Source organism: Myodes glareolus, chromosome 3 (assembly GCF_982192425.1).
Source record: "Myodes glareolus chromosome 3, mMyoGla1.1, whole genome shotgun sequence".
Classification (NCBI taxonomy): Eukaryota; Metazoa; Chordata; class Mammalia; order Rodentia; family Cricetidae; genus Myodes; species Myodes glareolus.
The window spans coordinates 88580328-88592690 of record NC_142028.1 but is presented as its reverse complement, the minus strand read 5'-3'; the positions used below and the strand labels follow the sequence as shown (position 1 = coordinate 88592690).

The 12363-nt window shown below is 44.8% G+C and overlaps 1 protein-coding gene across 1 annotated transcript in view; it reads right to left on the bottom strand.

Annotated features, from left to right (window-relative positions):
* The window catches only part of Slc35d1 (solute carrier family 35 member D1), a 41697-nt gene extending 30925 nt beyond the window's left edge, over positions 1-10772 (bottom strand). Inside the window, exons 1-7 of the mRNA XM_085686335.2 lie at positions 10078-10772; positions 9453-9486; positions 9265-9351; positions 8537-8604; positions 6629-6700; positions 5735-5803; positions 3198-3300 (exon numbers count right to left, since the gene is read on the bottom strand). Coding sequence (XP_085542461.2) covers positions 3198-3300; positions 5735-5803; positions 6629-6700; positions 8537-8604; positions 9265-9351; positions 9453-9486; positions 10078-10280 — 636 coding nt within the window. The 5' untranslated portion in view covers positions 10281-10772. The remainder of the gene's footprint in view (positions 1-3197; positions 3301-5734; positions 5804-6628; positions 6701-8536; positions 8605-9264; positions 9352-9452; positions 9487-10077) is intronic.
* Positions 10773-12363: the final 1591 nt, after the last annotated feature.

The window sequence follows — 12363 nt, the reverse complement described above, 5'->3', positions numbered from 1 at the left end:
AACTTCAACTGGAGTCCAACGCAGGGCATGAGATCATGAGGCAGCAGCTCGCCACCAGTTTTGCTGGCAGAGTGACTACAGCTGGCTGTCCCTCCCTTTCCCTCAGGCCCTGTGTGCGAGTCTGAGGTCTACCTGTTGTAGCCACTCTATAGTAGCCTCCAGCTGCCACCCGTTCCTGGCCCGAATCACCACCGGAGTTAGTCACCCACTGCCGCCAGTCTCTGTCATTCAGGATTCTTCTGCATGTCCCCTTGTATCCGCTTTTCAGGTAGCTCACCTCCACCCCCTGTAGGTTGCAGGCTTCTCCTGAACCCCTTCCTTAGATCACTGCCACACCAGGTTGACAGCCTTGAAACCCACTCAAGATTTTACTGCTGCTGCCACCGCCACACAGTCTCAGCCCACAGTACCTACACACAAGCAGCGGAAGCTGCCCTTGGTCAGGCATTACACCACCTGTGTTCTCTGCCCAGCTGTGCGGTACAGTGACTACCAGTCTCACGCTTTCCTCTTCTTGTCAGCAAATGAAACGTCTGAGAACTTTTGAGGGGGAAATGAGTTTGGATTTTTTGTTTGTTTGTTTTTTGTTTTTTGTTAAGAGTTTTTACCCATATTAAGAATAGAGCTGGGCAGGGGAGGGGCACACCTTTAATCCCAGCACTTGGGAAGAAAGGCAGGCAGATCTCTGTGAGTTCAAGTCCAGTCTGGTTTACAGAGCGAGTTCTAGGACAGTTAGGGCTGTTACACAGAGAAGCCCTGTCTTGAAAAATCAAAATAAATGAATAAATAAATATGGGGAGCAAAATTATGATGCAGGGAGTTAGGTCTCTGTATGGTTCCACAATGAATGGTTTAAAAATGGAAAAATGAGGGAAAAAATCAATGTAGCTGGGATTGACACAATGGCAGTTATAACCATTATCAGTCTGGTAATTCATGTTTTATGCTTTAAAAAATTGACTATTAAGATGCAATCACTATAAAGACCTACTAATGAAACTAAGAAAGATATTCACATGACAGAGGAATTTAGAGAAGAACCTACCTCACCACTGCATTATAAAACTGAAGAGTAGCCACCCAAGGTTATCAGAAAATAAGTTTAATTTACCTGGTTACCATTCAAGAATAATCATCACCCCAAGGCTATTCAGAAGTTAACTGGGATCATGTACAAATGTTAGATTTAAAGAGATTTAAGGAAGCAATGGTTTCGTATGGTATACATTCACTTTTTTGGGAAGCAGATATTAAATTCCTGGGCAACTTAGAACAGAGTTATTCCATAAAACTGGAAAAATTTAGCTACAGCAATATAGGAAGCTGGTCCTCAGTTACAATGGAAAACATGGTGGAGAGATGAACCTAGAATCCTAGTACAAAGAAGTAGGGCTACAGGTATTGAGCTTTCCCAAGACCAGTTTCTCAGTGAGTGCTAGCATGCTGATTTGCAAAGACGTATTACATTTGATGATCACACCTTGGTTCTATGCCATATAAGAGCTTTAAATACTTAGGACAGGGTTGAAGAATCAGGAAAGAGTACTGAGTCATTTACTAAAATTATACAAGGCTCCAAAGAAGCCTTCACTGATTTTTTTACAGTTGACTTCAGCTATAAGTAGACTATAAGATCCAGAAGTTAGACGAATAGTAATTGAATCTTTGCCTTTTGAAAATGCTAACTCAGAATACAAAAGGGTGATTAGGACATTAAAGGCAAGATCAGCACCAATAGATTAAAAATATAACTGATATTGGATCTCACACTTATGATGATACTTGGAAAGGAGAAATGATTTCTAAAAATTTTAAGGTCAAAATGTTAGATGTTTTAATTGTGGTAAACCAGATCATCTGAAAAGGGATTATAGGCAAGGCATTCCTAGAACCAATTTTTTTTCTAGAGATAATCCAAACACAAGGCTCCAGCTGTCTAGAATATGCAGAAGGTGTGGCAAAGGGTGGCACTGGACTAATGAATGCAGATCACCATGGAACAGGCGAGGTAACCCTTTACCACTGGGAAGAACTTAGGGGTACTCTTGCAGGCCCTGATGTAGAATTTTGTATTCAGAGTTAGCAGGTGGGACATTTGTTTCTGCTTGCCATCTGAGCTCCAAAAAGTACTTGAAGTAATTCTCAGAAATACTATACACAGAAGAGAGCAGACAAGGAGGCAAGTGGATGAGACTGTCTTACTAAGATAAAATATAAGCAGGAACACACATAGATTGCAAGATTCAGTTATGAGATGAACACGTATCAGCTGCTCGGAAAAACAAGGGTGACATCTGAGAGGCATATCAATGGGAGTCCTCATAAGGCCCACTAGGAAATGAAGGACAACTCTATGACAAAGAAAGCCGAAATCCAGATAGCTGTTTTCTTACAGTAACTTAACCCTACAATGTAGCATACAAAACAGGGTTCTAATACTTGCCTTTCTGGGGGTGATATAGAACCACAGCTGGATGTGTCTGTATATAAAGTAGACAGTGACCAAACAGGCAGTACTGTGCAAAGCCCCTGTGTGCACACTACCAATGTAAGACAGAAAGTGGAGAGTACACACCTGAGGTATGGGCCAGGAATGCAGTGCTCTCTGAGAGCAAGCCCAGGTCTCCCTAGCGTTCAAAGGCATCCTTGTTCCCTAACCTTTCCCAGCACTCCCTTCCTCCATAGGTGCTCACACTCCCCTCTATTTCTCTTGGGTCCCTCACCAAGTCTTCTAAAATACAACCACAATCATGAATATATTTTTCTCTGTGGAATTTCTTATTTCTCCTATCTCATTCTAAGTTGATATTCTCATACACTTCCTTCTAGAAAAGCCAGCATTACAACCTAATTTAATTTAAAGAGATTTCATCATCATTTTTTTTTTCTTTTAGAGATAGTGTTTCACTCTGTAGCCTAGGCTGGTGTCATTCTGCAGCCTAGGCAGGCTTTGAACATGGGGCTATCCACCTGCCTCAGTTTCCTGAATGCTGAGATTCCAGGCATGTGCCACAGTGCCTGGCAAACACAAATTTATTATATTAGGATGAACATATACCTTATTATATTATCATGAACACATTTACCTTCAGAGAGCTCCTGTGCCTTTCCCCAGCCCTCCTAAGTATGTTTCTTTAATCCATACTTTTCCCACCACCAGCGAACATCCAATGAAGAAGCTGTAGAGTACTACTCACTTTCGAATCTAACTTCTGTTTCACATATGCACCATTTGCTGCTGTCAGGACATCATTGATCAAAATGAAAACATATCCTTCCAGATCAAACGCCAAGTCAGAGCTGCAGAACATAAGCAACACTTTAAGATCACCTTTAAAAATATGCAGTGCATTTCAAACAGGTCTGGGCTACAGTGCTCGCAGGAACACATTCTTGTGTAGGCAGACCTTATGCTTTTTATCAGCTACCAGCATTTCCTAAGACGTGGCCCCATTTGGCAGTTTTATGAGAAACATCCATGCTTACACAGGTCACCACAAAGAGCCAATCACAGAGCCAGCCGTGGTGGCACACATCTGTCAAAACAGCACTTAGGAGGCTGAAGCAGAAGTAAAACAAGCTAAGGTCAGTGTGGGTTATAACTCGAGATCCAGGACAACCTGAACGGCACATTTAAGACCCTGCCTCAACACAAACTTCACATGCACAAGTACTAATCATTTTGGTTCACTGTAAACTGCTCTAAGGTCAGACAAGAAGCAACCAAACATCATGACCTAATCTATAAAAGCAGAAAGCATTGGTTTCAAAGACAGGACGTCAAAGGACGGGGCTGTGAACGGGTCGTGGTTTTTTTCTTTTTTTCTCATAGATTCCCATAAAAGACAGGACTAGCTTGTCACGGGGTGGAATTTCTGGAACATGGATAATAGTTCTGATATCAAACCACAAGAGTGGATAAGCAAGTACTAAGAACTGAAGTGCTTAAATAATTGCTCAGTGAAGTGACAGGATGCCAATGGTGAGATCAAGGGAACAAAGCTCCTACACCTTAGTAGAGTGCTTACCACAAGAACTCAGTAAATATAAACCATAAACGGAAATCTGGCAGTATACCTGCAGTGGATTCTAATGCCCTCTATGGCTCTGTCAAGACACTACATACTTGTGGCCTAACTAGTAAAGGAGCCCTCAAGGCCACGGCAACATCAGGGCAAAGGGCGATGCAAGGAGGTCCGAATGTTTAGTACAATTTTGTTCTCACTGGCGTCGGGGAAATACTTTTGAGTACACAGAGCTTACAGCTCCTCTAAGAAGATAGGTAGGTGGTTATTATTGAACTTTTCTCACAGGAGGCAAGGCAACACAGAGGGAAAAGGAGCTAGCTCTAAATTCCAGTAATCAATATCTTTTTTTTTTTTTCCTAAGAATGGAATTTCAGGGGACAACAAGATGGCTCATCTGGTACAGGTACTTGTCACCAACCCTGATAATCTGAGTCCTATCCCCAAAACCCACATGGTGAAAGGAAAGAACCAAGTGCCACAAGCTGTCCTCTGACCTCCGCACGTGCACCCTGTGGCATCTGTTCACACACACAAAATAAATAAAACGCGATCAATTTTTATTTTAAAAAAAGAGTGAGATTTTGCTTGGAGAGTGAATGCAGCATAGAACCTGATGTCTACATCCCCTACACACACTTACCCCCCGACCCAGGCACATGCTGGACGTGTAGTTAAGAGATGAAGAACAGAGGGCTCCAAAGGAAAGCAAGTTTGTAGTATTAGCAAATCTCCCTACACACCCCTAAGCTGAACACCTAGGCACCTTCAGTTTTCAGTCTTTCGGTGCACATCTATTTTTTTCCATGCCTACATGCCTTCCCTCCTGCCTGCCTGCATATGTATATAATATGTAACCATCAAATTGAGCTCTTTCATATTTTTCTCACCTTAGAAGTGTATCTTTTCCTTGTGTCTTCCTTTGTTTATTTTAAAACGAAAACTTTTTTAAATCTGTGGAAAGCTTCAGCAGTATGATACGGTGTCCACGTCATGACATGTATAATATGTCTTTGGAAAGACCACATGAAGCAACGCTTCTATTCCTTTTCCACAAAGGAAAAAGATTCATTGCCCTTCGCCTCATTTGACAGAAGGGTAGATATTCAAAGGGAAAGGGCTAACATGGTCTAAAATCACAGACTGATTTAGACAGACATGGTTTCTGGCCCTGCTGCTTACTAGCTATAATCCTTGAGAGTTACAGAAGAGATCCTTCAACTACAAAACAGGAAAATCAGAGCCCTCAGAACAGAAAAGAATACATAACTGTGTGTCAATATACTGTGTGGCGTGTGTATGTGCTCAGCAAGCAGAAGACAACATCCAATCCTAAATTATATAAATTGACTTTAGAAATCCCCCAAATCACCATTTCTCTAGCTTTAATCTAACACAGCACAAAAAATTTAACAGTGGGGCTGGAGAGATGGCTCAGAGGTTAACAGCATTGCCTGCTCTTTCAAAGGTACTGAGTTCAATTCCCAGCAATCTCATGGTGGCTCACAACCATCTGTAATGGGGTTTGATGCCCTCTTCTGGCCTGCAGGCATCATACACACAGACAGAATATTGCATACACAATAAATAAATAAATAAATAAATAATTTAACAGCGGAAGGCTTTTGAGTAGCTTTCAAAGATGCTTAAGATATAATATTAGTAACTATCAATAATTAAAACATAGGCTCTAAAGGCCCACCTCTTACCTGGCAGCTACAAAGGCTCCGATAATCATTGCAAATACAGTCATCTTAACACCCCAAGAGAAAGTCTTCCTACAAAACAATTTAAAATATACAGACATGTGACTTTATCCATGTAGACTCATTTTACATCAGTGACAAAACAGACAAATACAAAAAGACAAATACAATCACATTCACATTCTGAATATTTCCAAGAAACTAGGTATTTAAAAGATGGGAGAAAACTCCTTTTGTTATAGAAAAAAACTATACCCAGTTCTCTCGTATTCTTACCATTTGCTTATTATCACTGAGTTGGGATTTTTATGTCAAAGTTTCTTTAAGTAGAAAGAAGTCACACACATTTGCAGTAAAAGTAGCTAAGACAGGAACATTACTTAAAACCTAGACCTAGGATTCAAACTTGGTTTTACCCAATGGCAGCAACAGACACAAGAATTCTAGACAGCATATCCCATGTTTGGGAGTTTTCTAACTGCGGTCTGTTACCTTTCCAACTACATTAATTTGATAGCAAGGTAATGAGACTGTTTAAGTTTTCAATACTTATAGTAGCCAGATGGTGGTACACGACTTTAATTCCAGCACTCAGGGGGCAGAGTCAGGCAAATCTTTGTGAGTTTGAGGAATATATATGGCTGGAGATACGGCTCAGGAGTTAAAATTCCTAGCACCCACATCAGGCTGCTCACAAATGCCTATAACTTCAGCTATGGGGAACTCAACACTTCCACCTGGCCTCCGACAACCACACACAGGCGTACATCCACACAAACACGCACAGGCGTACATCCATACAAACACACACAGGCGTACATCCACACAAACACACACACACGGAAATAACGGTATCAGTCTTAGGAACAAGGACAAAGTAATACAAATACAGCTTACTTGAGCAGAGCTCCCTCAGCAAACATTGTAAACAGAATGGAGAACCGTCTCAGAACTGTAAACATGGGCAAGCTGCAGAAGAAAAGCAAGCAGGTAAAATAAGGCTTACAAGAGTGCAACTGTAAACCACAATTCTACGAATCAGTAGTTCTAAGTGACGCTGATCTTTCTGACTGTACGCAAGCTCCCTGCTGATTGACCTTTTTTGCCTGGAGAAGTATTCTTTTATTTAAAAGCCTTTAAAACATTAACTACAAAATGGTAAAACCAGGCATCTATTATCACAGGCTAATAACACAGGCTTTCAAGTTTCACTCTGATAATTATGCAAATAGCCCGACTCCAGGCACATTAATCTTTAATATTTTTTTCTGTTTATTTCTTCTTCACTGAGCTAACTTCCCTTCTTACTCTCCAGATCACTAAGAAAATGTCTATGAAAACCATACTGTTTTTATGGACACTCCTCTAAATTCCTAGAGCAGTGTGCTTGCATTAATCAAACATGCAGCCTCTTACAATATAAGCATTTCTGAGCATATCTCACTCTAAAACGCTTTTCGCTTCTCTGCCAATCAAAGGCAGAGTGTGAATGCATGGATGGATGACAATGTTTTGTTTTGTTTTGTTTTTTTTTAAAGCAAATTTTATATAAGCAGCACCCTGCTGTAGGCCTGTATTTCCTTCTAAGTCGGTAATGAGATGGAAAAGGATTCCCTTCCCGTGACAAATCTGACTTCCTAGGAACGCCCCCCAGAGATATTCTGGTCATTTTGTCTCAGGGTTCTTGGTTTAAAAAAAAAACCAAAAAGGAGACTACAAAACTTCTTAGGCACTGATCCTCCTAGATCGCTATACTGTGTCTGTGCTAAGATTTTATTTCTGATTTTACACACACATGTGTGGGTATGTGCATGCCAATGAAGGTGTTTGAAGAGGTGAGCAGAGAGTGGCGGATCTCGTGGGGGCTGCCTGGTGAATGCTGGGAACTGAAGCTGGGTCCTCTGGAGGAGTCGTCAATGTTCACAACCACTGAGCCATCTCTCCAGCCCCGCTCCATACTATGTATAATCTTTTATTAAGTTAGGGCTCCATTCAGTTCATGCAAAACTATTTCCCCCATGTATTTTAACACACACCACCACCACTACCACCACCACCACCACTACCACCACCACCGCAAAGTCAGAAGCCAAGAACAAGGAGGTTGGGGGGGATGTGCAGCATTGCTGTGGAACAGAGCTATTGCTTCTTTTTAGAAGTGAACGGCTCTCCGGCTACACAGTCACAGTTGACCTAATAATCATGTTTATGTCAAAATTCCGTCTGACTTTAGCCACTGTGTGTGAAAAGGAAACCTGTGGAAATTCTTATGTCCATCATCTGAGTTGCTGTGTGTAATACATCTAAAATACACAGTGTTTATGAACTGTGTTATAGAAGTGAAATCCTAAACCACACATGAGGGCAGCATGCTGGAGGCCGAGACAAGAGGAAGACCGCAAGTTCAAGGTCAGTTTGTGTGTCATGGTGTGTGCCGGGTCATCCATGGCTACAGAGCAAGATCCTATCTGGGAAATAAATAGATAATAAAATCCTGTAAGTCTGGCACAAATCTTTGTCCATGGCAGTTCTGCAAAAATAAAAAAATCTACTGCGTCACTGACAATATTTGAGCACTTCTAACATAAAAGTGAGAAGGCAAACAAAACAAAATTCGTTCCTTAACTTCAAATAAACAGCTCTGAAACTAAAACTTTGGATTCAAACTTCATTATCTGATGGCAGAGGCTTCCTGGTGTTTATGCTGTCTCCCCGCAACAATCATGACACATTCATAGGACGTTGGTGTTTAACTTTAAGATTATATTATTTTAACCTCGCTAGAAAAAATAAAGTTATCCATACTTCAGTTTCTTTGTGCTGAACAGTCCGGTGATTTGGTTCCCAAAATATAGTAGAGGTAGTGGAAACGTCTGGAAAAGTGAAAAGGGTAACAAATCTCAATAATAAAGGCAGCGACAACAAAAATCCTTTCAAACAGACCGGTTCTGTTTAGACAGTTAAATTCTTTCCACTCGAAACATGGTTAGGTCTCATACACAGTGTTGACCCCCACAAAACACCCAAACAGCATCAACTACCCTTTGATACACAACACTGCCCACAGAAGGGAGAGGGAGATGGCAGGAAGAAAGGACACAGAAACATGATCACCACGTGAGGCAGAAACATCACTTGCTCCAAAATATGACAGTGTATGCATCTAAGACTCCAGTGTTCAGGGAACGAGAGAAAGCATTTAGGTTTCACATGGAGTCTCGCAGAAGCATAAAGAGGGGTACAAAAACATCCCTCCTCCAAGGGGGAAAATAAAGTAATAATAAGAGCATCGTGGCTAAAGTGGATAGATCAAAACAGAAGGCTTTTTCATCTTCGTTCTCATGAGAGGGTAGCACTGGTCCAGCATGCACCGTTACCTATATTCTTTAGCTTTGCTAGATGCACTCGTGGACCAGGGCTGGGGCTAGACTGCGGTTTTTTAAATATGCAAGGCGCTGGTTTTTCTTTTTCCCCTTAAGCCACAGAATGGCTCCTTTTTATAAAATAAAGTATTCCTTCTTTCTCCCTTTTACCTTTCGAGGTACATTTCTGTCAAAGTCGGGAAACTTCACTACCCTGAGTGCCTTTCCCACCCAGAGAACGGCTACCGTGGCCACCATCTGCAAACAGAGAACACACACAGATGCACTGTTCTGCATATAAAGACGCACACAGAAGTTCTGACAACACAGACCACGGAATGCCCAAGATTCCAACTAACCTGGCCAAGTCCAACACATAGCGAGGACGGAAATCTACAAAAAGGGTACAGAAAAGGGGTTAAAAGCGGCCAGAAAGCCCCTCAAGGCACAGCGAATTCAACTTTCACACTGACAACCTTAAAATGCATTTTGATTCAACCCACACCAATGCCTGCCCTTCATCCAAATTAAAAAAAAAAATAGATTTTGTAGCCTAGGGCGGCCACTTGTCTCATCTTGTCCCGTTTTACAATTTCCCTTGGCTTCCTGCAACGGATTCTTCCAGAAAGTTAACGCAGAGATCTCGTCAACGGTTTTAAATCTTTTAAGTATAATCTAGGGGAACACACACACACACACACACACACACACACACACACACACACACACAAACTTCTGCCCCGGAGTCCCAGTGACAGTGGCGACGGCGGGCGCGTGGGTGTGCGGCCGCGCTGGTCCCCAGGCTGTCAGCCGCGCGGGTCGCCGGTCTTGGACACCGATCTCGCTGTGTCCCCCACCCTGCCCGCCGCCGCGGAGGAGGAGCGCGGCCGAGGGCATCCCCGGTTGGGCTCGAACCGCCGTCCCCGCCCGCCCGCCCGCCCGCCCGCCCGCCGCGCCTCAGTCGCTGCCCGCCAGCCCGGCCACCTGTAGTTGGTGAGCACGCTCTTGTTGACCACCACGATGAGGAAGGAGCTCACGCCGTAGAAGCCGGCGGCCAGCAGCTTCAGGAACACCGTCAGCGTTTCGGCCGGCGCCATCCCCAGCTCCTCCTCATCTCTGTGTGTGGAGGATTTCGCGGGGGCTTCTCCTTTAACCGGAGCATGCTGACGTCTGTGGACTTCCGCCATGGCGGCGGCTGCGGCAGAGGCGGCGGCGGCGCGGGCCTGCGAGCTCTCGGGCCGGCTGGGCGGCGGGGGGTCTGGGCCCTGGCGGTGCGGAGGAGCGCGGGCCTGGCGGCGCGGGGCGCGGAGGAACGCGGGTCTGGCGGTGCGGGACGCGGAGGAGCGCGGGCCTCGGGAGCGGGCCTGGCCCAGGATGCGGGGCGGGAACCCTGAGAGCGCGGAGACCCCTCGGTGCGGGCCTAGCGTGGCGGCGGAGGTGCCCGGGGGAGCCGGCGGCTCGCGGCAGGGCTGCACGGGTTGTGCTGGCCACAGCTCCCCGCACTGCCGCCGCCCGTCCCCGCCCAGGGGTTGGGACACTGGGGTTCACACCCTTGGGGACTTTGCCCTGGCATGATACCTCCCGGGGTCAGGGAAGGGCCGCGCCTGGCTCGCCAGGCTGGTACTGGATGGGAGCTGGGGACCGGGCAGGGGCTCCGGGAGCAGCCGGGACACCACTCGGGGGACCACTGAGCCCGGGGCGGCGGAGCACAGTGCTGCGCCTGCGCACGACTGAACGCTGGGTCCCCCTGCGGGGAGCCAGCGGCTGCGCGGGAGGCGAGGCTGCATGCAGGCCGAGAGGTCGCTCCCCTCTCTCTTAACATGTGAAGTGATGCCCGGTTGCATCCACACCTATTTTGATTGCGCTTTTTGATCTCTCCTGCAGGCGGTCGAAGTTCACAAAAAATATCAAATGTGGTTCAACAGTAAACAAAGATTTGATTCCTGAGACTTCTCACACTTCTGACACTTTCTGCAAAACCTGAGACGTCTCGCACAGAACCCTTCTTTGCAGATAAAGGAGTAAATTCTTTTTTTGTTGTTGTTTGTGTGAGTTGATATAGCCAAAAAGAAAGACGTGGGTGGGTGGAAGGGGAAGTGCCGCAATAAGCCACTCCTGGACCGGTTTAAAGAAAAAAATGAAAGTTGCTTGGAGCCTAAAAGGTTTGCTCCTGTTGAAGGACTCTTTAAATCATCCCTTGTGCTCTTGGGCCATTAGATGATCTCTCTGCTCCTTCCTCTCACTGCTTCCCTAAACCCCTACTGTTTTCTTCGCAGGGCGCCATCACAGAACCAAAGAATACCAGTTTGAGCAAGGAAATTACTTCCTTACATTTAGTGATTAGAAAGAAAGTTTTTAAATTATCTCCTCAAATTCTTTATCATTTCAAGTTTCTTTTCTTTTTTCTTTTCTTTCTTCTTCTTTTTTTTTTTTTTAAAAAAAAACAAAACTGTGGCTAAAAACAACAGTTAATCATTTTAATCCTTGGGTGTGCAACCGTCACCAGGCACCCTCCCTAGACTGGTCGCCATCTCAGATGGAAACTTGTCTGGTAAACTAATCATTGCTCATTCTCCACCCTCCCCGTCAAAACCAAGTAACCTGCATTTTGCTCTCAGTCTCTATGGATTTGACTATTTATGCAACCTCATCTATTTTTCCTTTCATGACTGGCTTATGCCAGTTACATAATATGTTCAAGGTGTGTCCACACTGTAATGCCCATCAGCACTGGAAATGCTGGCAGCCAGCGTGGTGTTCTTAACTCTTGGCAGCAGATTCTGCCCACACCTCCAGAGGCGCCGCTTTCCCCCTTTCCTGAGCTGCGGCTCACGCCTCTTTCTTCACTTCCGTTTTTAATGCCCCTAGCTTGTCTCCTGGAGTCTTACTTTTCCTTCTGTATTTGGGCAAAACGTTACCTGTTCTCTGGGTAGCCTGTCTCCAAAGGTCCGACATGTCCTTCCTCTCGCTCTGTGCCCTTCCCATGCCATATACAACTTTTAGAGGATGTCTTACTCTGCCCATCTACCACAACGTATTACCTGGGCCTCGGCCCTTTACAGAGAACAAACGTTCCTGACGGTTTTGGAGGATAAGAAACCCAAAATCAAAGCACCGACCCGCCAGCTGTGTCTGTTAAGCTGCGCTCTCTGGTTCTAAGATGGTCCCTTCAACGCAGATCGGTCCCCTAAGGTGAAAAGCTCTGAGCACAGAGACAGAAGAACAAAGGCGAGTGAAAGCTATGCACTCCTGGGGGCAGAACCTTCAGTG